We start from the raw sequence: 27,461 nt of genomic DNA, 5'->3' as shown, positions 1-27,461 counted from the left end.
GCTTTCGGATGGTTGGCGCCGATGTGAAGGGGTGTTGATGTCCTTCGTGCATGATGTAGTGATTTCCCTTGCGTTGGCAGGACGTGGCTGACCGGAACTTTGGTGACGACAATGCGAACCTTGGCGACGACAATGATCCCTTTCAAACTCCCTCTTGTCGCGGTATCTTCGTCTCACACTATAGGCGGCATCTCTCAAAATCTCACTCTGTTCACGCCCCTTATATGCCCCACCAGACCTGGTAACAACACTGAAAAAGAAACTTCCTGGCAGATTAAAACTGTGTGCCCGACCGAGACTCGAACTCGGGACCTTTGCCTTTCGCGGGCAAGTGCTCTACCAGGCAAAGGTCCCGAGTTCGAGTTTCGGTCGGGCACACAGTTTTAATCTGCCAGGAAGTTTCATATCAGCGCACACTCCGCTGCAGAGTGAAAATCTCATTCTGGAAACATCCCCCAGGCTGTGCCTAAGCCATGTCTCCGCTATATCCTTTCTTTCAGGAGTGCTAGTTCTGCAAGGTTCGTAGGAGAGCTTCTGTAAAATTTGGAAGGTAGGAGACGAGATACTGGCAGAAGTAAAGCTGTGAGTACCGGGCGTGAGTCGTGCTTCGGTAGCTCAGTTGGTAGAGCACTTGCCCGCGAAAGGCAAAGGTACCGAGTTCGAGTCTCGGTCGGGCACACAGTTTTAATCTGCCAGGAAGTTTCATATCAGCACACACTCCGCTGCAGAGTGAAAATCTCATACTGAAAAAGAACTCTGTGACAATTCTGTCTCTCACAGAGAGGTGCGTGCGTGTACAAAATTATCCTGACATTTGACGATAAATTAAGGGTGCTTCACTTTTTTTGTCAAGCTGAGTAAGATGCTGCTATATCAAGAATAGAATTTCTGAAAGACAGGTACTTGTCAACAGGTAAGTGTTATGTAATCATTTCTGAAAATATTTGTTGTGTAGCCTTTTCAAGGAAAGCGAACTGAGAGCCATACATACAACAAACAGAAAAATGAAAGAAGCTCTGTATGATGATCGGATTGAGTTCCCAAAATGGAAATTTGTGACTTCACCTTTTCGTAATGCAAAGAGGAATGTCATCCTTGAGAATCCTTTAATCCAATTCTTACTTTCCATCTATACTTTCACAGACAAAGTCGTTTCTCGAGTATATTGAGCTTTGGGAAATTACTGTTTGCTTTTCAGAGTAATATCGACGTAACAGCAGAGAGAGACAGTAGTGGTGTGTACTCACGCGTCCAGGGACAGCCGTAGAGCTCGACCCGCATGCAGACGGTCCTGGTGTGCTGCGAGTAGGGCATGAAGCGCACGCGGCTCGCCACGAACGGCAGCTCCAGCTGCTGACGCACCGCCAGGTAGGTGTTGCGGTTGCCCGACATCAGCTGTAACGGGGAAACAGGCGCCACTGTACTCGACAGAAAGGTTAGTGCGCAGCACATGTTGAACCATCCTCCACAATTCATACCTTACGGGGATGTATCAAGAGGAGAAATGTTACCGTCTTGCAAAGAAGGGCAAAATAGGATTGTCCCAGAAAATGCTTCACGAATGTTAAGATAGGCAACCTCACTTACATAATTATGTTCGAAGTATTTTCCGCGCCACTTATATTTTGTCCATCCAGTATTTGCGTTGCTACGTCTATAGTGAGAACTGTGAGCTTTAGTGGACACTTGCTACATTTTACTCACACTCCTGTTGTGACTAATACCGAGATCCAAATTGCTGACTAACTGATTATATGTGAACCAGCAGCAACAAATAAAACTTTCTTTATTTCCAAAACTAAGACTGACAATACACACACATCGAAACAAGTTTTGCATCACCTCGGTCCCGAGAGTTCGGGAACCTGTTTAGCAAAATTGTAATAGAGATTAAAATAAACATCATTACCGACCTTTTTATTGCTCATGAAAATCACGCATTGCATGTTGTACCACCATACAGCGAGACCTTCAGAAGTGATCGTCTAGACTGCTGTAGACACCAGGATCTATAATACCCAGTAGCATGTCGTCTTGCATTGATGCATGCCTGTATTCGTCGTGGCATACAAACCATAACTGGCACTGCTGGTCCAGATTGTCCCACTTCTCGACGGAAATTCGGCGTACATCCCTAAGAGTAGTAAGTTGGTCACGTCGTCCGTTTTCAATCCATCCCAGGCATGTTCGATAGGGCTGAAGTCTGGAGAACATGCTGGCCATTCTAGTCGAGCGATGTACTTATCCTGAAGGAAGTCGTTCACAACATGTGCACGATGGGGGTGCGAATTGTCGTCCATGAAGAAGCATGCCTCGACAGTATGCTGCCGATATTGTTGCACTATCGGTCGGAGAATGGCATTCACGTATCGTACAGCCGTTACGGCGCCTTCCTTTACCACCAGCGGCGTACGTAGGCCCCACATAATGCCAACCCAAATCAGCTGGGAGCCTCCACCTTGCTGCACTTGCTCGACAGTGTGTCTAACGCGTTCAGCCTGAATGGGTTGCCTCCAAACACGTCTCCGACGATTGTCTGGTTGAAGGCATGTGGGACACTCATCGGTGAAGAGAACGTGATGCCAATCCTGAGCGGTCCATTCGGCATGTTGTTGGACGCATCTGTACCGCGCTGCATGGTGTCGTGCTTGCAAAGATGGACCTCGCCATGGACGTAGGAAGTGAAGTTGCACATCATGCAGCCTATTGCACAGAGTTTGAGTCGTAACACGACGTCCTGTGGCTGCACGAAAAGCATTATTCAACATGGTGGCATTGCTGTCAGTGTTCCTCCGAGCCATAATCCGTAGGTAGCGGTCATCCAGTGCAGTAGTAGTCCTTAGGGGCGGCCTGAGCGAGGCATGTCATCGACAGTTCCTGTGTCTCTGTATCTCCCCCATGACCGAACAACATCGCTTTGCTTCACTCCTAGACGGACACTTCCCTTGTTGAGAGCCCTTCCTGGCACAAAGTAAAAATGCGGACGCGATCGAACGGCAGTATTGGCCGTCTAGGCTTGGTTGAACTACAGACAACACCTGCCGTGTACGTCCTTCCTGGTGGAATGACTGGAACTGATCGGCTCTCAGACCCCCTCCGTGTAATAGACGCTGCTCATGCATCGTTGTTTACATCTTTGGGCGGGTTTAGTGTCATCTCTGAATAATCAAAAAGACTGTGTCTGTGATACAATATCCACAGTCAACGTCTATCTTCAGGAGTTCTGCGAACGGGGGTGATGCAAAACTTTTTTGATGTGTGTATTTTACGTCTTATTCACAGAGGATCAACTGCTTACAGCAATTATTGATGGAGCTGTGCATTACACATGTTAGGCAACTCTTCTGGGTCAATGTATCGATGGAAAGTAATGTCTTCGTAACTGAGTTAGTAGTCTTAAAAATAACTCGACACGAGTTTCTATCTAACAAATAATAAATATTCATTTTAGTTTAGAAACAATTACAGAATAGCGTGATTTTCCTGGCTGTGGTCGACAGTATATTATTTTGCTAGAAGCTCGCCTTCATGCTGCTTGATACACGTGAAGCAACATATGGTACAAAAGTGGAGTGAGGTAGAAGCAGCAGATGGTACAGTACGTACCAGTCCCTTGGGAGAATCCGCCCATTGTACTGAACTTGCTTCTGATTGGTCGGCACGTTCGGGTACTAGACGCCAAAACGCCTAACTTCTCTTATTAATTATATGCATACTTTCCATTTATATTTCACCCAGTTTCTAGTATGACAATCTCTCATGATTACCCTACGAGCCTATCATTATCGTTTATTAAATTTCACTAGGTTTGAGGAACATATAAGATTAACGATATTGGCACTGAAGTTCTTCGGACACCTTCGGTTCGCTTTGGCGCGCCTGGGAGACGCGGTACTTCGGCTCTGCTAGTCACTCTGATCGGGCGTTCTGGAGGACCCAACAGGCGTTCTGGAGGATCGCACACGTATGTCAGTACTTTACTTACATGTTAATATGTAATAGTCACTCTGGTTCGGGTGTCATTCAGAGCCGGACATGTTGTACTCCATATCGTTCGTAATTTATTTGTGAACATGTAATACTCACTCTGTCTAGTGCGTAATGGAGAGCCGGACATGTGTATCATATTTCTGAAGTTGGATGGGATAGTTACCATACGTACAATTAAGAAAGCTATGTCGAGTGTTTTAAAAGGCAGTGTAAATATGCGAATATTTTAAAAATAGCCAAACAGGATACATTAATGAGAAGCGTCGCATACCATCATTGCCAGTGCTACAGATCTTGCCCTCTGTAGACACAGAGACTAGCCTGGGCAAGTGGCATCCCGCAAAAAGCACAACCACAGTTGCGAACTGACAGCGTAGCAGCTTCCGCAGAAAGAAGATCCCACGACCTACGAGCTGTCTTCTGCGCTGGGGACACAACTTTAGAAGACGACAGGTAGGTGGAAAGAACGGTCAGAGATTCATATTCAATCTCTCCAGATCTCTACAGCTCCCAGATCTGACTTTCAGAGGGACACATGATATATAATAGGATTCGAATATAACCATTAATGCACAGAATATTCTCTGCATGCCACGTATTTCGTTCCGTACTACTTATGCTCTTCAAACGACATCATCTACTGATGTTCTTACTTTAAAGTAATACTGAAATATTCCGCTGCCTGCGTTGGTTTATCTGTACAACCTAACCATTGCTGTGTCTCCTCAGGACACAGATAGCTTCAAAATCTGTATGCCACAGGCGGAATTGCGATATACGCTGCCGGGAAGAGATTTAGTACACCCTTTTAGAAATTTCCTATTCGGTTAAGATTTTTAAGATTTATCGTTGCAACATTGCATAGGAAGTACGTGAAATGTTTATATTCAAAGAGCAATAGCACAAGCGGTTCTCAAGTAGCAGGTATCGAACCAAGCTGAAACACCCATAGTAGTACGTGATGTGGCATCCACGTGAAGCAATGCAGGCACGCACTCTCGCATCCAGTCAATCGCACAGACGGCCAGATACATTACGCCACGCCTGCTCCACCTGCTCAGGCACTTCTATAGGAGTTGTTGGCTGTCGAGTCCTGCGAGTCACTTCTCGCCCCATCACATGAAACTCGTGTTCGACTGGAGACAAGTCCGGAGATAGTGCTGGCCAGACAAGTTGCTGTACGTCTTGCAGAGCGCGTTGAGGTTTGAGGGAAGGGTGTGGACGAGCATTATGCTGTTGAAACAAAACATCACCTTACCGTTGCAAGGGCGGCAAAAGAACGGATCTAACAAAATTCTGGACCTACTGAGCGCCGTTTAGCGTCAGTTCCACAAACCATAAGGCCTTGTGTGAGGCCTGAACCTCTTGGACAAATGTATTCTACGAGATAGCGCTCATCAGGCCTACGTATACGCGCAAATGGCCAACACTTGGGTCCAGGCAGAATCTGCTCTCATCTTCCAAGTGATAGAGCTGTGCACGTCCATGTTGTGGCGTGAGTGAAAGACGGGCTAGAGGTGTGTGTGCCCGTAGTCCCACTGCTAGTAACCGGTTCGCAACAGTTCGAATTGAGCCGGCCGGGGTGGCCGAGCGGTTCTAGGTGCTTCAGGCTGGAACCGCACGACCGCTATGGTCGCAGGTTCGAATCCTGCCTCGGGCATGGATGTGTGTGTTGTCCTCAGGTTAGTTAGGTTTTAGTAGTTCTAAGTTCTAGGGCACTGATGACCACAGCTGTTAAGTCCCATAGTGCTCAGAGCCATCTGAACCAATTTAGTTCGAGTTGACACGTTTGGGCTCAAAAGACCTCTGCCACTGCCGCCTTACAGTACGACAATCTCGGCGGGCGTCTGTGGCGCGTGGATTCCTAGAACCTCGTCAACGGCAGTGAGGATGTTCACCCTATCGGATACCAGCACCATTGCGGAACTGATGCAACACGTTTAACTTGAGCGGTGATTGTCTCCCACTCGGAAGGTCACGATGTGGTCCCATCGAAAATCCGTCAGTTGGCTGTAGGAAGCATGTGTGCCTCTCCGTTTAGTGGTTGCCGGGTTACTTCACACGCTTGCACCACAATGAACTTTCTTGCTGTAGACATTCCTTATTGAAGGGAAGACACACGTGGCGCCTTGCTAGCTATGCAACTTCGCTGCCTGTTGGCTGACGACTTTGGATCCATTGTCAGTTCATGTACTATGCCCCATGTGGCACGTGCCACCATTTGATCAAAATCAACGTCGTTTTCCCAGGTACTAATTTTTTTCTCTGGCAGTGTAGTTAATGTATTTAAAATACGGCCTAAGCTGGTTATGGGTGTAATCATGATGCCTGAAAAGAAATAATTATTATGCCAATCATGCATTTTCACACACAAAAATTAGTGTTCTTTTAATATTGGAAAACTACAGAACAATGACAAGAGGAGGACTGGTGTCAAAATAAACGTAAAATGAAACCATGACAAAGTTCTATTGTTTTCACACTTTTAAAGCCTTCGTTTGGGATATCATCTCACACACAAAGCGATCGTAAAAATAATCCGTAAAAGAAATATGATTTTTGGGTGATATACCTTTAAAAGTACAATTCCTTCCCTCCGTGAACAATCGGCTTCTGTGTATTTAAGGCTAAACTGTTATTGATTTCTGATATACCAAATACTCCTTTCCTCGATATATATAAAATGTTCTTTTGGAGATGGCAAATTTAGTAAAGACACTTCGAATGTGTTTAGTTGGGCTTGAAGCAGCTGTGTACAAGTGAACAATGTATGGTTAAGTGTTGCGACCGTGCGCGCGTTACAAGCCCATCTTTCGACCTTTCATATGCCCGACTGCAAGTTTACGAGTAAATTTAATACGTAACATGATACCTTCGTTGATTATGAAGAAGTATGAGCAATTAAGATCACTGTTTATTAGACAGCAACTTTAATGTAAAAAAAGTTCATTTCGTACTCAAATTTGTAATCGTCTTAACCATTAATTTAATTCGCGCTGACGTCAATCTCGTATACTTGCAACGAAATTTGGTGTGAATTAAATCGAATATCGTACTGAGCAAGTACAATTTTTCATAATTCGTGCGCTGTTCAATGTTGATCATCTTTTCCTCAAAATTTCCGAAGCGTTTCGTTCATAACTTCTCATTACATTAATGTCCCCTAAACTGTGTAATATAGTTCAATACAGTATTGAAACTCTTGAACTGAAACTGTTGTGACTGTAACAGAAATTAATTTATTTTGAAAGCAAGTAATAAGTTCCTCACTTACTTTCAATCGTCGCTTATATCACCTTACGAATCACCATATTCAATATAATTCGGTACACTTCATATTCTTATTACTTCGTATCGTGCCACACTCCAGTGATCGACCCTAGCAGAAATTTGACTAGTGAGCAGTCGGAGGCGGAGAAAGACACTATAGATGCCATTTTTATACAAAGGAGTTGGTCAGTTTCTGGAGGACACAGTACTGTCTCACTGCGCACGTAATGCTGGAATCGGTTAAACGACAGATTCAGCGATGTCAAGGGAAATCACTTCTAGAAGTGTGTGAGAATTCTGTAATAAGTACAATTTCTGCATTCCAGATTCCTGGGGGACGAAGTGCCCCCTCTCACCTCCCGGATGTCGATGCTGCAAACACACGCAAGCTCAACTAGAAGAACTTACATCGTCGAGACGTCAATTCCACAATAACTTGGCACTCCAGGCGATGTGGTGCCACTACAGCATGCAACGACGTAAGCTTGCAGGTTTTGAGGAATGACAATAAAAGTGCGGCTGCTTCGAGTAGGCTGCAGACGGTACCTTGCGCCCAGTGGAGTCTCTGTAGATGACCCAGCGCTGCAGCGCGTCCCTCCAGTAGAGCAGGTGGAAGGACTCGGCGTACTCCTGTCCCTGGCCGTTGCCGAAGCGGCCCTGCGTCTCGGTGGCGGTGATGAGGTGCGGCCGGCCCAGGTCCACCTCGAGGAACTCCTGCACCTCGCTGCTGATCTGCGCCTTCGGGCACCACGCGCCGCCGTTCTTCTCCTGACGGATCCTGCGCCAAACGAGTTTTAAAGTGACTTGTGGGCAGGCAGGAAGAAGGCTAAGCATCTGTACATGGTCAACAAGATATTTCATTTACATGTTACAACTTTAGACTAACGTATCTCTATGAACTACGAAAACTTATCGCAATGTGAAGAGTGATAGCGGCATTACGGCATGAAACACGTGAGAAAAAAAGAGCAAATTACGACGACATCCCTTGACATAAGTGGTAAAATCCCTCTGAGTACATGGGATATGTACTGTCTGCTCCTTACCCCCATACATAGTTGACACACCACTGGACACTGGAAGGTTGTGTGTTCCAATATCTGGAGCTTTCTGCCCCTTCGCATACTAAACGGAAGTCAGTCAAAGCAAAGACACTCTACAGTAGGGTCGATAGAGTCAAAAATATTCCACGAGAGAATTGCCAAGCCGAAAAGCTGAAAAGTCTGACTTACTGTTATATTTAGCCGGGCATTTTGTCCTAAATGTCGGACTACCTATTTTAAATAAAAATAGGGACTCAGATGGATATTTTCAATCACTTATTAATAATAAAGTTACTGCCAGTATTTTGCGAGATCGCCCTTAATCGTGCTTACACCGGAAAACAATGACTAAACAGACTAATTAGGCTGTTATGATAGCATCTAACTCATTCAGTCTCCTTAAATGCTCAATCGTCTTTCTAAGTTAGTCACAATACAAACAAACTTAAACATCTTCATTAAGGAAAATATCTATTCTTCTGGGACGGAAAGAAAGAAAATATTGAATGACTTTGGTCATTTCCACTAAACGTAGAAAGAAATACCATCAATCTGTGGTCAAATATAAACATTTCACATATGAACCCACTTGATCAAGAACGTTATTTTTCTTGGAAATGATTCCGTGCAACTCTTGAAATGACAGTTTTAAATCACTCAACAACAACATCATCATCACATTTGTCATCGTCAGGCCCCGGAACTGGGAACTGAGTGGTGTGGCGGGGGGGGGGGGGGGGGTGCATCGGGATACCTGCCCCGGACGGCTATTTCAGGGAGCGTAGCGCACGTTGGTATATCGATTATTCATAAGATATGGTTTTGAAACGCATCGCTGTTGGTTTGAACATTTCTAAATCCTTTGTAATTTGATTTTTGATCGAGTCGCAAGTTGGTTTTTGAATGCGTGCATAGTGTACGCTACGTTTCTGCTAGGGGAATCCCCACCACATGTAGAAATAAAAAACTTTCCTGCAGACAAAAGGAGAAGTGGCTGTACGAGCTGACCCGAATAAACCCGAAAGAGTGAATTCCAATCGCTGTTTGTCTATGTGGTTGACTGGGTGTGCGAATGATAAGAGTTGTTATAATTAGTAACGAAATCCATAGATTCATGCTACCACAGTGGAAATAAACAACTAACGGGAATAACAGGTAAGAAACATTACATATTATCTTCTCTGTGTATCCAAGAAAATGAAAATTTGAGAGAAAATTTTTGCTAGATTGCTACACTACTAAGAGCCAGTGGTACTGTCCCACATTAGCAGCAGTTCTGTTCTCGGAGTGGCGCAGAAAATGAGTTGTACGAACACATAATGTGGGGCGGCGGATGCATAAGTTTGTAAAAATAATTATTAATCTATTGCTGGATATATGCTTGCGTGTTGCATTTCAGTTTCTAGCTTTTAGAATGTTGTTATTGCTGTCTTTTGCCGTTCTCAACACTGGCTCTCTATTTAGTCCGTGACCCCCAGAAAGTGATTTAATAAAACTTGGAGCCAGTAAATAGATATCCTAGTGCCCACTTTACCTGAGAATGTTCTTATAGCTGCAGCTTATAGCTCTGAGGAATTAGGAGATTGTCCGGGATTTCTAATCAAAAACGGTTTTCCAAAATAGTTGAGTATATTCTGAAATTCACTGATAAAAACCACAAGTATCCCTACAACCTAACTAACAGAGCAGTTCAGAGTCTAATGCGCTGATGCAACTATAAATGTCCGAATTAAATGTTAAAAGAATGCTCGCCATAATTCGATGAGAGTATTTCATCAAACGCCACGCTAAATAATTGGTAGAATGTCTGTCCCGCGACGGCACGTGAAAATACGACAATACGCAAACTGAAGCTAGATAATGAAAATCATTCCCAAATTAACACTTCACATAAAATGTTTTCATGGTTCCGCGTATCTCTAGTAACTTAATACGGCACCCGAGGCTGTTTGTAGCAGATACACTGAAGCGACGCGACTACCGACACAGATGGCGTGTCATTCAGCGTCTGGAGAGAACTGGGGCCTTGCTTCCTCGCGCAGTGTTCTTATATATAAAGCCGCGGTGCGGACGGCGAAGGGAACGCCTGATCTTTCCGGCTCTCTCGACTAGCCGCTGGGCTAGTAACGCACCACTTCAAGATACATAATAATTTATAGCTTCTTTGGCTGATGGCCGAAGAAGCTCTTAATTTAAACGTGCATTCAGCACGCAGGTAAGTATTGATAATAAAATTTTGACGTGGCTAAGTTAAATACTTTGGGCGAGAGAATTAATCTAATTACCCTGCACGCAGCAGATGAGCTCTGAACTGTCCCTTTTGAGATCCGCTATCGCTATAATTTTATAGGTATTCAAAAGAAACTTTTCACATCTTCATAGTCATAGCGGACCTCCAACCTATTTAAATCTAAACATCCTAGCCTTATTTACTAGCCTACTTAATCTATCTTGCTTCCTTCAGTTTTGAGACGAAAACCACAAAATCATGAATTTCCACTAAAATCTTAATTTGTGAAATACAAAGTACTGTTTTTATTAAATCATTATGAAAGATGAATCTAAATATAAATTTTGAAGTCTCTAGCTCTTTTCTGTTGCGCCAATGATTTCTCCAGAAAAACGCCCAAATTTCGAAAATGGCTGAAGTTATCGAACTGATATTTAACACACATTAATTTAGTATAATTCCTGACATGCTAGAAAAGTTTTAGGTCATTTGCTTGATTTTTAAGGTATTGTGCAACATTTATGACGTCAGAGCTAGTTACAGCAGACTGGCTGGCACACAATGGAAACTGATGTGAATTTACAACAGCGTGAGTAGGCTGCTTCCCTACATCACCCTCTACTTAAATTTTTTGTTTATGAATGTTAATGAATGAAAAAAAAATTTAATTACAAAAGGGAAGCAAGAGTACAGTTTAACTCCCTATAAAAAAAATCAAAATTGAAATATAAACCTGTAGAAACATTAAAGAAAACTGATTACCTACATTAATTATTTCAATTGTGGGCATGTTCACTGCCTTTCAAACAATGTCATTACTCAAAATTTTAAGCAAAGTCAACGAAATATTTTGGCATACATATTGCCTTAGACAAACAAACACATACAAATTGAAAAATTATGAAAATCTTAGATCCATTAAATACATTAAATACATTTTTACATACACAAATTCAAAGAAAATAACATGATACATAAACAGATGATTATCTCTTAGCAGTCTTTTCTAAACCTGAAAGAAAAGTTCACAAGTAATCTTTACACACGTGGTTGTAGCCGCTTTGGCTGGCGTCCTACACTTCCATTCACAAGGGTAGAGGAGGGGAAGTTGCTATGGTGTGCGTCCTTCACGTGCTCTCTAAATTACATGGGGGAAAGGGAGGGGTCACTGTGAGTTGTGTCCAAGTCACTCCACGCTTTCACGCAGCTACCAGGCTGCCATTATCTGGTTTGTCCTGTAGAACAAACAAAAAGAGTGCCTCAGACTCCGTTCACTTAATATCTATGGGTGGGTCACAATGAAATAGGGATATATACATTTTATCCTTCAATATTTTGCTGGAACAAAGTTAACAAAACTTCTCCAATTTTACTCTCGTGGTTACTTAACTGTCATAAAATCGGTAAACAAATGGCTCAAAACGCCGTTAGTCACGTACTGGAGAAAATTTATGCTCCTAAGGCATACAATCATAAATCATATTTAATCTGAATTTCTTATTTCTGGGCCGGAACACTGAACCAATGCTCGGTACATTCCTGACAAATCTGCATCTTATTTACTTAACTGACTCATCTTTGATTACTTTATTCTTAGAGATAGTATGAGTATGATTAGTGGTTGTTTTCTCAGCTTCCATGTACATGTGAGTAACTTTTGGTAATAGTACAGTTGTCAGTGTTCAAAACACACTACGTTTAGTTGACTACTAAATCCACTTATTGGTCCTCTGCTGTTGTCAGTCCCACATCTGCAATTAGGTACTTACTTACTTAGAAGTGTATTTATGCTGAGCTAAAATAATGTTTCACGCCTGTCAGTATGTTATTTATTCATTTTGCTAGTGTATGTACTTATTTAACACTCACTCTATTAATATTTAAAGCATAGGATAGCATATTTATTTCATATCTTTAGTGTATTGCAGCTGATCAGTTTGCTCACGTGGCAATCCATTTCCACTCAATCGGACGCTGAAACCTCAGGTAGTCTCTCTCGGACCTACCACTAAAGTGCATCAAGTAATTATGGACGAGCGTAATGCTAAATTCCTTAAACCTATAGGACACCATGAGCTATTCTGTCTCATCTAACATAAGGGTACCTATGGTCGCATTCACGCCTCCAACTCATAACCTCAATACGTGTAGGTGTATCCTGTCACACACTACACTAAAATAATGGCCAGCTCCAACCTTATAAATACTTCAGGGACGTGTCCTTCACGTCTCAACCACAAACACTGCTCAATTCCATTACACTGCCTTTCCTTGCTATACCAGGTGAGTTTATCCTTACAACTTATCTGCATATTTTTCATAACACTAAGCAATCTCTTTTATTATTTATTAGTTAGCTCTAATGCATACACTAGGTTTCACTACCACTTCAGATCCTGCTTGTACATGAATTCATATATCTTTTTAAATTACTGTTGGTGGACCATTTCCAATAAAACAACACTTTGTACTTACTATATTACCAGGGTACTATACGTAATTGTTACTCAAATACATTTGTATCTTAATTACTTCATACTTCCCTATTGTTTGTCACTATTAGGTTTGTCACATTAGGTATTTTTTTTTCACTAATCGGTAGATAGAATGGTTATATAACTCATGGCTTGATAGCCATGTCAGAAAATTTTCATGTCTGGAAAGAAGAGGTCGAAATTTTTGTGGATAGGAAAGAGGAAGAATGAGTGAGACCTGAAATGGAAAGAAGATCTCACACAGCTGGGACTGCACAGCTGCCACACTGTGTAGAGGTTACAGAACAACCTCCTCCCTACAGCATTCATTGGTTGAATATTGACGTGATAATTATACCGGAAAATTTTGTGTTGGAAAGTAGAGGTCGAAATTTTTGGGGATAGGAAAGATGAAGAATGAGTGAGACCTGAAAGGGAAGGAAGATCTCACACAGCTGGGACTGCACAGCTGCCACACTGTGTAGAGGTTACAGATCAACCTCCTCCCTACAGCATTCATTAGCTTAATGCTGTAAAGAAGAGTTAGAAATTTTAGGTGGACAGAAGATGTCGAAATTTTGTAGATAGGAAAGATGAAGAGTGAGTGAGACCTGAAATGGGAAAGAAGATCTCACACAGCTGAGACTGCACAGCTGCCACACTGTGTAGAGGTTAAAGAACAACCTCCTCCCTACAGCATTCATTAGCTTAATGCTGTATTGATAATTATACCGGAAAATTTAGTATTTGGAAAGAAAATGTCGAAATTTTTGAGGATAGGAAAGATGAAGAATGAGTGAGACCTGAAAGGGAAAGAAGATCTCACACAGCTGGGACTGCACAGCTGCCACACTGTGTAGAGGTTAAAGAACAACCTCCTCCCTAGAGCATTCAGTGGCTACCTATGAATCTGCCACATCGATCTGAAAATACTTTGTGATGCCTTTTTAGAACCTGTCTCAGTTCTTCCTTTTGATTGGCTGAAATCCTATCGATTTCCTGCAATTTAGTTTCTATCTTGTCTAAAATAATTGCTTCTTCTTCTTCTTCTGTGTTCAACTTATTGTTATTAAGATTAACATCCTCGTCCCAATACCTCCTGTTTTTCAGAACTCGTATAGGCAGCTCCCAAGTTTCATGATCAGTTACTACATATTTATCACTAAAAGGTACTATAATTACTCCGGTTATTGGCAAGACCATTTTTAACTGGCTTCTTTCAAAGTCAACAACACTCTGATATTTTGACAAGAAATCTATGCCAATTAAAACCTCAATACTTAGATTGTTTACAATTAAACATGGATGATCAATTAAATTACCATTAATGTTAAAGGGTAGTAAAGCTTCTTGCTTTATCGTTTTTGAAACCTTGCCAGTAGCACCAATTATTCTTAGTCCTGATACCCTCATTACTGTAAGCTTGTCTTTACCAGGTAATGCATCAAAGAAGGACTGAGATATTGCACTCACCTTACTTCCACTGTCTAAGAGACAACGTACATTGATACCCAACATATTCACTATTATTATAGGGTGGCTTATTCTAGGTTGTACAGGTGGTTCCTCACATTCATCTAGTAGTTCCTTTTGGATTTGTCTCCAACTAAAGTAATCGACATCTGTCTTCATTACATTTAGGTCACAGTGTGTAGGGGTTTCCTGAATTACATTTTCAGCTGCCTTTTCCAGTCGGTCTATTAATTTTAAATCGAAACACCGCACGACTTCATCACATTTAGTTTGCTGAACATGACCCAAATTACTGTAGTCTGAGCGATTCTGCGCCTCCAGACATGGCATAATACTAGTTACAGCTAAACAACTTTTACCATTATCGTCGGTTTCCTTCTCAAGTGACAACTGGTCACAGCTACTGGGTTCATCGACCCCAAACAGCCTACCCTCTACATTCCCACTTATCTCCTGTCCTAAATCTATTAGTACATTATCAACCTCCTGCACAGGCACTTTAGATAAGAGCACATCATTCTCATCGTAAATATAAGCATGAATTTCTTCTGCTTCTTCACCTGACAATTCAGTATTTTGTAGCTCATCCCTACTGTTACACTGCTGCGCCTTCTCTTTCTCTTCCCACTTAGAAAGCGTCTCTAACACGGTATCTATCAAATACTGTGAGTGATCTAATATTTCTGTTGTATCCTTAGGTGCTACCGACATTTCATCCATCTGTTCAGTTTGAGTATTCTGATCTGTCTTACCAATTCCCTTAACTACTGGCTTAGGAAAAGTAACCGCCTGGTGAGCGCCAGTGTCCTCATAGACGGGAACTAGTTTTCCTGCCTAGGTCTACTACTGTTTCCTTTATTTTCATTATAGTTAGCTGGCATAGCCTTACTTTCCGTACTGTTGTTTACATGCATATTTCTGTTTGGAACAAAATTATTATCCCTTGGATGCCATTGTTGGTTCTGATAATTATTTCCCCAATTCCTACCTCTCTTAGGATGGCGAACACCTACTGTTCTGATGTTTACATTGCCATTTTGATCGTTCCTAAAATTACTACCATTATTATTAGCATTTCTATTATTACGTGCTTGCTCCTCATTGGCAGCAACACGTTCTACACGTTCCAAGTACTCAATGAAACGATCCAGATTGTCTCTAGGGGCTGATATAATTCTAGTTTGCCAGTACCATGGCAGTTTAGCTTCCAGACCTAGTATAATCATTTCTGGTTTTAGCTTTTCCGCCAAATGTGACAAACGTGAAATCCATGACCTAGCAAACTCTTTAATAGATTCCTTGCCTGCATTGAAGCGTTTTCCACTCCAAAATTCTCTCAACACTTCATTTTGCTTATTGCTAGACCAATATTCATTAATAAAAGCTGTTTTAAATTCCGCTAATGTTTTACACTTCAACATAACATCAGCTGACCAACGCATGGCGTCACCTGCTAAATGGCTTTTAATAAATGAGATTTTCTCTCGCTCAGACCAAGTTGGTGGAATCACATCTTCAAAATCGTTCCAGAAATCTAGCGGGTGGATATTTTTATCTGGATCGAACCGCAAGAACTGCCGACACCCGATAAAAGCGGCGTTTGCAGCTACAACTTGTTACATACTACCATTACCAGAAGTTACTGAAGCTACTTTACTCTCAATGTTAGCAATGTTAGTACTGATATTTTCTACTTTCATTTCAACATTATCTACTCTTTGCACAATATGAGTAGTGTCAGTTTTGATTGCTTCTACTTCTGCTTGACATATGTTTACTTTTATATTAACATCTTTAAATCTATCTGAGCACAGTTCAGATTCCGCCTCGATCTTTTGTGTTAACTTGTGCTCCAGCTTCGCGTCTTCCATTTGGAAGTCTTTGCGAACCTCAGCAACTTCGGATTTTATTGTCTTATACATTTCAGAAAATTGTTGAGCAACCTTTTTCTTAATATCCTCATGATTGTAATCAATTTTACAATTCAAACTGTCTAGATCCTCTTTCAACTTATTGCAACCAGCCTTGAAGGTATCGTCCATTACCTCCAATCGTTTATTAAAATTAGTTTGGCTGGCCATAATCTCATACTTTAATTCAGCATTACTGCTCTTGACCTCACTTATTTCAGACTTTAATTCAGCATTCATTCTAGCATTACTCGCTGACATTCCAGCATTACTGCTTTTGACCTGTTCACTTATTTCAGACTTTAATTCAGCTGTCATTTGTGCATTACTGGCAGCCATTGCTTGTAATATAACATTTAGATCAACAGCCCCAGCATCTTTGGGTTGCTCACTAGCTGGCTTTTTATCACACTCAGGTGACGAAAAACTAGCTCCAACACCAGAATCATCAAAACTAACTGAAACTTCTGATTGATTAGTCATATCTAACTTCTCCTTCTTAAACTCTACCATTTCTGAAGACTGTTTCATTTTTAATTCATCAGAGAAACTGTCATCCAATAAATTTACCATTTCTACTTTCCGCTTTACTACAGGGGTCTCTATTATTGAATCATTGCCCCTTCGCACACTACTGTCAGGAGACAATACTTCATATTTCACTTTAACATTACTGCTTTCATGCATATTTACACTCGAACCGTTGTCTGGATTTACAGTTCCCTCAACAGACATAGGTTCTGATTTAAGTTTAACCTCAGTTTCTTTTGGCGGTTCCATCGCCGACAGTCTTTTAGTGCAGGTTAGTAAAATTTTTAACAGCTTTTCACTTAACTTAGTTCCTTCTGCACGACGTATGGCGTTGCCGGCGCGGCGTACCAGGATTCCTGATGCGACGCGGCACGTTGAACTGCAGACAGCTCTCCGACGGATGTTGTGTGAGTGCGTGGCCCGCAAAAGCAGGCTCTGCGCCGGCTGCTCCAGGGGACGACTGCGGTGCGGCGAGACTTGCTTCTCGCGATGCCGGCAGCACCGCTAGACTCAGTGCCAGCTCCGTCAATCCAGATGCGTTGTTAATCCAATTGCGTCGTCCATATGCTCACGTAACACATTCACTGTTCTATACTCAGTTGCGTGTCGCATTTCACTCGCGAATCCGAAAAGTTAAAAATCACTTTCACTTAGTTGAGTTCCCGGCCGATGCACCATATGTGGGGCGGCGGATGCATAAGTTTGTAAAAATAATTATTAATCTATTGCTGGATATATGCTTGCGTGTTGCATTTCAGTTTCTAGCTTTTAGAATGTTGTTATTGCTGTCTTTTGCCGTTCTCAACACTGGCTCTCTATTTAGTCCGTGACCCCCAGAAAGTGATTTAATAAAACTTGGAGCCAGTAAATAGATATCCTAGTGCCCACTTTACCTGAGAATGTTCTTATAGCTGCAGCTTATAGCTCTGAGGAATTAGGAGATTGTCCGGGATTTCTAATCAAAAACGGTTTTCCAAAATAGTTGAGTATATTCTGAAATTCACTGATAAAAACCACAAGTATCCCTACAACCTAACTAACAGAGCAGTTCAGAGTCTAATGCGCTGATGCAACTATAAATGTCCGAATTAAATGTTAAAAGAATGCTCGCCATAATTCGATGAGAGTATTTCATCAAACGCCACGCTAAATAATTGGTAGAATGTCTGTCCCGCGACGGCACGTGAAAATACGACAATACGCAAACTGAAGCTAGATAATGAAAATCATTCCCAAATTAACACTTCACATAAAATGTTTTCATGGTTCCGCGTATCTCTAGTAACTTAATACGGCACCCGAGGCTGTTTGTAGCAGATACACTGAAGCGACGCGACTACCGACACAGATGGCGTGTCATTCAGCGTCTGGAGAGAACTGGGGCCTTGCTTCCTCGCGCAGTGTTCTTATATATAAAGCCGCGGTGCGGACGGCGAAGGGAACGCCTGATCTTTCCGGCTCTCTCGACTAGCCGCTGGGCTAGTAACGCACCACTTCAAGATACATAATAATTTATAGCTTCTTTGGCTGATGGCCGAAGAAGCTCTTAATTTAAACGTGCATTCAGCACGCAGGTAAGTATTGATAATAAAATTTTGACGTGGCTAAGTTAAATACTTTGGGCGAGAGAATTAATCTAATTACCCTGCACGCAGCAGATGAGCTCTGAACTGTCCCTTTTGAGATCCGCTATCGCTATAATTTTATAGGTATTCAAAAGAAACTTTTCACATCTTCATAGTCATAGCGGACCTCCAACCTATTTAAATCTAAACATCCTAGCCTTATTTACTAGCCTACTTAATCTATCTTGCTTCCTTCAGTTTTGAGACGAAAACCACAAAATCATGAATTTCCACTAAAATCTTAATTTGTGAAATACAAAGTACTGTTTTTATTAAATCATTATGAAAGATGAATCTAAATATAAATTTTGAAGTCTCTAGCTCTTTTCTGTTGCGCCAATGATTTCTCCAGAAAAACGCCCAAATTTCGAAAATGGCTGAAGTTATCGAACTGATATTTAACACACATTAATTTAGTATAATTCCTGACATGCTAGAAAAGTTTTAGGTCATTTGCTTGATTTTTAAGGTATTGTGCAACATTTATGACGTCAGAGCTAGTTACAGCAGACTGGCTGGCACACAATGGAAACTGATGTGAATTTACAACAGCGTGAGTAGGCTGCTTCCCTACAATAATACCGCCTAACCGGAAAATATTTGCACGACAACTGAACCGGTGATTCTGGCGGGGTTAGTGAAGTGAACTGTAGAATAAGTTTTGAGAGTTGCAGGAATAGTACAGAATTAGTGGTGACAATATTGTATGTTAGATCGAGCAAGGACAAGAAACGGGGACATCTCGCAAATTATATGGAAGAAATGACGATTCCAAATTTATATGAAAGTTTCGTACAACTACTTTTCGATCTCATGCTTGAGAAACTGCAGCATATGAAGGAAATGTGAAATTATTTCCTAACATAAAACATTATGCCTGTAGTAGGCTAATACGAATTTGATATTAGTGCTTTGTGAATTGTATTCTGTCGTGCTATTTATGTAAACAAAGTAGATAAGAATGACCGTTTGTGCCAAAACAGTCTCACTAATTTGGCGCGTGTCCCTTTTCCTACGATATTAGAAAGGTATAGTTTTATCTAGCAGACAGACACAAGATAGACGAACCAAATCGAGAAACCACACAAGTCTTGAGTACTATGTTATTAACAGCTTTTTTAGTGTTAGAAAACGACATTTTGATTTTCCATGCAGCATAACGTTTGACAAACTTTGATAAGGTAATAGATTCTCTAGCGAAACGAAAGTACGCCGTGTAAAGCTGTAGCAAGATTAGAGAGAAAACTAAGCTGGGACCTAAGAATTAGAGAAATGTGCATCGTGCTGTCTTGCTTGTCGTTTTCTTCACTGGTTTAATGTTTCCTTTATTTAGTTTTATGTAACACAGAAAAGATAGTTACCAGCAAACAGGCAATAGAGAGTGCAAATTTTCTGAAGAGTTCTCATTCCCCGGTCACATATAATCCCACCAAGTATAAGTTGTGAGTTTTTTAAGGGGCTAGGATGTCAGACCGGCTGACTGGAAGCAGGAGAGACACCACTAGACATTTCAGTTTCCACTCTGCTGATTATAGGTTTGAATTCCACAGAACGAAATACACTTCACTTTGGCACACTTAAGACCAAATAACATGTTTTATGTTTCCATGAACATATATGTTTTGTACATAAAGCTCGTCAGAAATATGTGCGCTGCAAAATGAACATAGTTTTGAAAAATCTGTTTTTCAAAATTTTTGACGTTCAATCTCAAGACTCGAAGGGGGCGGGAGAGGAGGGGGATTGGCGGGTAGAGGAGGGGTCGTCAGTATGAAGTTTTTGCCCCGGTTCGGAAATATCGTAGATCCAGGGCTGGTCATTGTTTCGGTTTATAATTTATTGCGTTGCTAATTCCATTGGGCGTTTATGAAAGGGAACATCCTTTCCACTTTGGCATAATGGCCTAGAATCTAAAAATTCTGTGATTTTAAATAAAGTGTTCACATTTGTTTTGGACATGCATGTTGACATCAGCTGAGTTCACATTTGTTTTGGACATGCATGCTGACATCAGCTGATCAGCACATTCCCCTTTGCTTCGGCCACCCGGTGAAGACAGACAGACAGACAGCGCGTTGTAAGATTGTGTGGCCTACGGAGGCAAACACATACATAAGAACAGCGCTGGTTAATATATGCAGAATGATAGGGCTAAAGGTGCAGATACTTCTATTGACGACTGAGGTCACTGTACGGAACATTACATCAGTATTTACTTTCACACTTATAGTCATTGTCATTACGAGGAGTATGTATTTATGTTGACTAGTAACCTCCAGTTATGCGTCGCACGACCAAGCCATTAATGTTTATTTTCCCACAGAGAGCACGTGTTGCACTGGAGTATGGACACTTGGCTGCAAAACAGTAATCTATACTGACAGGCACAGTCTACTAAGTGGCGCAGTTACGATCTTGGGGGAAACATCAGATAAAGGAACCAATGCACTTTTAGCACAATAGCTGTACTAATACCCCAGACTCCCTCTATATGCTTATGGTATACCTCCTTATTCCTTCTTATATTCCTTGTGCTTATGCCACTAGCCGGCAAGTGGTCTCGGTTTTGCGTTCTCCACGTCATGGCTAAAACGGCTAACGGGAGCTGGACACGACCACCAAAAGAGAGACATGTCTGGCTAACGCAGGACACCTGGCAGCCGTGCCTGCGACTCACCTGGCGTTCTGCGGCCCCACAGACTTGGGCTCGTACGAGGAGCTGGCGGACACTGCGGAGTCCGGGATGCGGCCCTCCTCCATCCCGAGCGCCACGTGGCAGCTGGCCGGCGGCCCTGCAAGCACACAGTGTCGCTAGCGGTCTCACGCACAGCGGGCGCGCGCCTGCCGGCTAGGCAGCCAGCCACTCACCCTGGTGACGCAGGGCTGCCGCAGCCACGGCGCCAGTCAGCAGCAGCAGGACTCCCGGCTGCCGCCTGCGGCTCATGCCTGCCTGCCTGCTCAGAGCCGGCGGCGGGCTGCCATGTCGCGGGGCGGGGCCGTCTCCACACACACACCCACTGCTTCACCTGTCGTGCACTGCAATGGAAGCAGATAAGTGTTAATAAGACTTATGAGCCATCCGTTCTGTCAAAACAGTGGTACTCCTAAACTCTAGACACCCTTACATTACTTCTGACACTCATTTCCTGCAATAGTCGACCTAATTTTATTCGAGTTTCTGTTATCTTTCGAATACAATATGTATGATTTCTGACTGCAGAAACTGTATTTTTTTTGAGGTCTTATGGGACTTAACTGCTAAGGTCATCAGTCCCTAAGCTTACACACTACTTAACCTAAATTATCATGAGGCATAACACACAACCATGCCCGAGGGAAAACTCGAACGTCCGCCAGGACAAGCCTCACAGTCCATGACTGCCGCCCCTGAGACCGCTCGGCTAATCCCGCTCGGCTGTGTTTATTAGGTCACATTCTTCTCGATCTGGTCAGTACAAGTTTTGAAACTGTGTTTGAACTAACGTCCTGATTTGACAGATACTTGAAAGTTTCAAAGTGTCTCAGAACTGGATGGCTATGCAATACCAACTTGCTTTCTTGTCTGTTGCATGGCGAAGGGTACTTTGGGTACCACTGAAATTTCCCCCTTTTTCTGTTCCAATCATGAATCTTTTGTGCAAAGAGTGAATGATTATATATTGGTCAAATCAGATGAAGAGAAAGTGAAAGAAATCTCAACTTTACCACATGCCTCTGTTGTAACCTCATTAAATGTTTCAAACCTAATTAACACTTTCATATGCACCAGACTAAAAGGGGCGATAATGTTTAGTTTATGTATATATAAACCGGTATGTGTGCATGCATGTTTCTGTCTCCAGGATCTCCTCCTAAGCCCCTGGATCAATTTCACCAAAATTTGACACACAAATAGCAACCTTGACAGGTATCAGTACTTCAGCATTTATAATCTCCTAGCTTCAAAAGGAACACAGATACAGAAAACAAACATGTTCTTTTTCCAGCCCCTGCCATATAGGCTCCCCCACACAACAGGTGTGTTGTGCAGCAAACCTATTGGCCTGCCTTATTGCCCTGCTCTGCAGGGCAGTCTACACTTCAAGTGCAAGAAACAGTTTTCCAGCACCTGACATATAGGCAGCACTGCTCGACAGTCTTGTTGCATCGGAGTAGTATTGGCCTACTTTATCATGCTGCTTTCTAGAACATCCTATACACCACAGCCTAAAGTTGGTATTTATGCCCCTGTGTTTATGTAGGCTGTCCTGGGAGTGGAATCAGCCTGCTGTATCGACCTGTTTTGCAGATGGGCTTGGGTGGGGGAAGGATATGATCGACAGAGGAGGGCCTCAACAGACAGAAGGACAGGGGGAGGGTATGGATAGAAAGAGAGGGGTACTAGGGGATGGATAGGGATGGATGGGGTAGGAGGGGATGGACAGAGAAAGAAAGAGTCAATAGAAAGAAGGAGGAACAGAGAGAGCAGGAGAGCAGGAGGAGAAGATGGATAGGGAGATGGGGAGGAGATGGTCAGAAACAGTGTGAAAGAGGAGGAGGTGTACATAGAGGGGGGAACGTAAACGACAGAGAGGGTGAGACTGGACTAGACGAAGGGAGGGACAGGATGATATGAACAGAGGGAGAGGAGAGGAAGATGTGGTCTGAGGGTGACGTGGATAAAATTGACAAAGACGCAGGAGAGGAGGAGATCAGGAAGAGAGAGATGGGGAGGAGGAGATAGATGGATAGAGGTGGCAGCATGATGTGGACAGAGAGATGAAGAGATGGTGAAGTGTACACAGAGAAGGGGGAGGAGAATGTGTGTGCAATATATGTATCAAATGCATACATGGGCACAGCCTCTAGGGAACAGCTAGTCATTTAACCAAAAACGAGTTCTTGATGTACCTTTTTTTTTAATTGGACTAAAAAGTATTAAATATTATCTCTTAGCCCCTAAGAGATTACTAAATCCATACATATCATGCTGAAAATTAGTAACTGTGTATTTCAATGACTATGAAAATAGTGGAATGATTTGAAAATAAAAACTCAGATGCATCCAGTACATAAATGATGCATGAATTGTTCATCTCCTCGCCGTTCTACTACTTGTTTATTGTTGCAACAATGGTACACCTCGTTACTACTATCTATTGCCAGTGTTTCGTTTTAAATCCCATATACATTTCCATAACTGTTGAAAATTCTCAAACAGAAATTTTCAAAACTCCAGGTGTTTTGAATCTATATGCGTCTAGGAGAAAATCTTTTACGCTTTTCAGTCAGATTCAAAAATGAGAAATATTAAAAATTCTATTTTATTTAAGTAAATATTAAATGCTTTTACACTGGTGAGCGTAAAAGTTTTCAGTCGATGTCAAACACTTTGATGAGATTACAACAGATACATGCGGTCAATTTTAGGTTTATTTCAGTTTCACGATGTATGACATAACCGATATATTACTTCCTATTGACACATATCTCGTGAAAAGACAGTGAAGGTAAAAATTAGAGAGATTCGAGCTGGCGTGGAGGCTTATCACGAATCATTCTTCCCACAAACTATTCGTAACCGGAAAACGAAAATGTGGAAATATCACTGCTACACAAAGTACCCTTCATGACGAACCAGACAACAAACCGAATTAATAACACTTTGTCATCTGGTTCCGAGCTATGTGGAAACTTTCAAGTCTGTAGCTCATCAGGAAACGATATTGGGAAACGTAATTCCATATCTCTGCCACTCTCCACACAGGAAAGCGACCAAACAAAAACGTGGTAAAGCGGTCTTGTTTGCAGCGAAACAACTGCCCTTCGGATACTGTGATGAAATCTTCAGTACCATGCTATCGCTATTGGTTACACAATAAGATAACTTCAGTTGCACATTGTTGCTTAGTTCAGACAACATTGGTGACACGTTATTACCGGTGAATTTGCTCTGTCTTCGATATCTCAGTAACGTTATCTTTCGACAAGGTAGCGCAAGACAGTATATTCGCCGCGATGTTGTGACTTACATCGATCAGACGGTGTTCGGCTGTTCTCCAGATGTTTCACCCTCTGGAGGAACCTGTCATCAGTTTTTGAGATAATAGCACAACTACCTTCGCGACCGACTATTACTAACTAACTCTGGTAAAGAGTTGAAGCAATATGGAATATACCTGTTTCTATCATCCACGCTGTTAGAATCGAGGGGCTGCCAGATTAGAGGGTGTACTGCTGCCAGATGTGGCAGGACTGTGTACAAAATTGCACACCATTTATGTCCCCAAATCATAGAGAAATATTATCAATTATTATCCCTCCTCAATTGGCAGCTAACGAATTTGGCTCAATAACCATAGCGCTCGTAGACGCTGCACACTTCCTCCACCACCACGCCACGCTGTCTGAGAACGAGGAGCGGAAGAGGGTGAAACGTGCAGAATTTAAGTAGCAGGGCAGTCGCTCTGCATGCGACTTGGTTTTATACTTCACATTTCTCAACCAAGATAAATCATAAACGAAACAAATTTTAAGAATTATTTAATTTTTTTGCCACACAGAAGACATACTTTTTGACTGATACATACTGTCGCCATACGGACAGATGCAGACAATTTTACCGATCTCGCCACTCAAGTTGCCACATAATCGTGATTTATTTAGTTTCACAATCCTAAAAAGAAATGTCTTTGACACAAATATGTCGATTGAAATATTATAGCACTTTTATAATTTTATTATGGAGACGTGGAAACTGTACCCGAGGAGGACAATGTAGACATTCTGGACACTTTTAACGCAAAGGATTTGTCGTTAAAACGAAAGTACCTTTCAGGTCAGTCGGTTACATCTGCACAAGGACAGTTACGCTGCCAGCTGAAACGGCAAACGGTCTCGAAAGCAAATGTACGTTTAACAGTGTCCTCAGAACGTTCACAAATCTATCCTTGTAATTCTTTCAAGGCCACAGTGACTTCGTCAAGCCTCGCGTTTCATTAATGGCAATGAGCTAAGGGAACTAGACTGTGAATGTCAAAATGTGTCATTTCCCTGAAGTGATTTTCTTTTTAAATGCATCACTATCAAAACAGAATGACGTTGTTTCTCACCTTGCAATGTCTTTCTGTGGACAGTGTACAGTCTAGTCCATATAAATCGCTACATCTAAAATTCGTTCCGGGTGTTTAAATTTTCGTTCCGGCGCTCCTTTTTCCTCCATAAAATCCATAATAGCGAATTTTAATTGGAAAAATCGTTCCAAGCATGACCCCTGACTTAGCATACGTACTTTCCAGTAATACGTATGTGAAATATTCATACGCTTCGTTCAGTTCCACCTAATACTGTTCCAGCTGACTGTGGGATAATGCGAGTTACTTCAGGAACTTCACTACTTATAGCACCAATTTCTTCACGTGCTGCATGCATGCAAATTTCTTGATGTAGAGAACAATGAATGCCGTCTGTCGATCGTAATTTTTTGCGCTTTCATTGTCAACTAATTCTTTAAATTGTTTCTGCACAGTATTGTAATATTGTTTCACAGAAAATTTGCAGTTACCATCGATTATGCGGCAGTATAATATCGATTGAGAATTCTCATCCATCTATTCTGTCATTCCCATTCATTTTCAAAAGCTCGTGACGAGAGACGGTTAAACTGCCTGTTTTTGTGCCAACAGTGGATAGACCTGTTAGCACCCTTCACACCTCGGACCAATAGTGAAGTGTAAACAGCGATGACACGACGATTCTGCCTATCGCAGAATACTTGTGGCGGCCGAAAACTTCCACACTGGAATACTAAATGAAAAGCCACACATTGCCGAATACTTTCGGGAAGGAAAGAGCATCGCAGAGACAGGACGAGCCCCACACTAATATAGACGGACGACGAGTAAAATTTGGTTGTTTTCTATACTTCCCATGTTGCAGTTTTCACGGCTAGCAGTGCAATTTTCGAATTTCCAAATCAGTATATTCTGGTACGACTGAATGGGCAGCAAAAGAAGTAAAGAGAACACTAAAAATCGCCTGGAGCGCTTTCGATCAAGTAAACAAGGTTTCCAAACGGACCTATGAATTTTTGTGAAGCTGAATACTTTGAAAGATGTGCGTGCTACCAACCTTGAGGCCGGCCGCGGTGTCCGAGCAGTTCCAGGCACTTCATTCCGGAACTGCGCGACTGCTACGGTCGCAGGTTCGAATCATGCCTCGGGCATGGATGTGTGTGATGTCCTTAGGTTAGTTAGGTTTAAGTAGTTCTAAGTTCTAGGGGACTGATGATCTCAGATGCTAAGCCCCACAGTGCTCAGAGCCATCTGAACCAACCTTGACATGTCAGAGAAACATGATTTTTTATACGGAAACCACTGTAAAACTGAGGGTCACCAGGCGAGAAATTGAGAGGAGGGAGACGGAAGACAAACCGGTGGAGCAGGTTACATAATGGAGTGGAAGACGTAATTAGACCTGCTACGGAAATGAAAGGGATGTCTCAGAGGCAAATGCCCTACCAAATGGGTGGTAGATGAGCAAACGAAGGTCTTTGACGGATTACAACACATGGGGAAAGACTGAGACGATGACCTAATGAAAGACAGGTGATGACAGAGGATGACAGTCGGGACCGAGGTAGATGCGCGCACAGGAAAACGTGGTAGTGCGTTTGTGACTTGAGAGCATTCCATTATTCAGCAGCAGGTATCAACAGGCTGATTCTGATGATTTAATAAATCTCAAAGTAATAGTGATGGCAGAGTTCCTTTAAAAAAATTATTTGTTCATGTTTCTGAATTTTAATCGAAGTGCATTTCTTTCATCCTGCAGGAAAATTCCTCTTAGCGCTGAATGTGCTATTAACGAAGGCTAAGAACTACTGTACTGAAACAAAATACAGTACACTTCGTGAAACAACAAAAATTCTTTGATTC

At 42.1% G+C, this 27,461-nt stretch overlaps 1 protein-coding gene across 1 annotated transcript in view; it reads right to left on the bottom strand.

Annotated features, from left to right (window-relative positions):
- Positions 1-27,461, bottom strand: part of LOC124795538 (epithelial discoidin domain-containing receptor 1-like) — a 71,719-nt gene that overhangs the window by 25,729 nt on the left and 18,529 nt on the right. The window contains exons 2-5 of the mRNA XM_047259609.1: positions 21,415-21,582; positions 21,224-21,338; positions 7,807-8,038; positions 1,248-1,395 (exon numbers count right to left, since the gene is read on the bottom strand). Of these exons, the coding sequence (XP_047115565.1) occupies positions 1,248-1,395; positions 7,807-8,038; positions 21,224-21,338; positions 21,415-21,490 (571 nt within the window). The 5' untranslated portion in view covers positions 21,491-21,582. The remainder of the gene's footprint in view (positions 1-1,247; positions 1,396-7,806; positions 8,039-21,223; positions 21,339-21,414; positions 21,583-27,461) is intronic.

The sequence above is a fragment of the Schistocerca piceifrons genome, chromosome 4 (assembly GCF_021461385.2).
Source record: "Schistocerca piceifrons isolate TAMUIC-IGC-003096 chromosome 4, iqSchPice1.1, whole genome shotgun sequence".
NCBI classification, from domain to species: domain Eukaryota; kingdom Metazoa; phylum Arthropoda; class Insecta; order Orthoptera; family Acrididae; genus Schistocerca; species Schistocerca piceifrons.
This window is presented reverse-complemented; position numbering and strand designations above follow the sequence as displayed.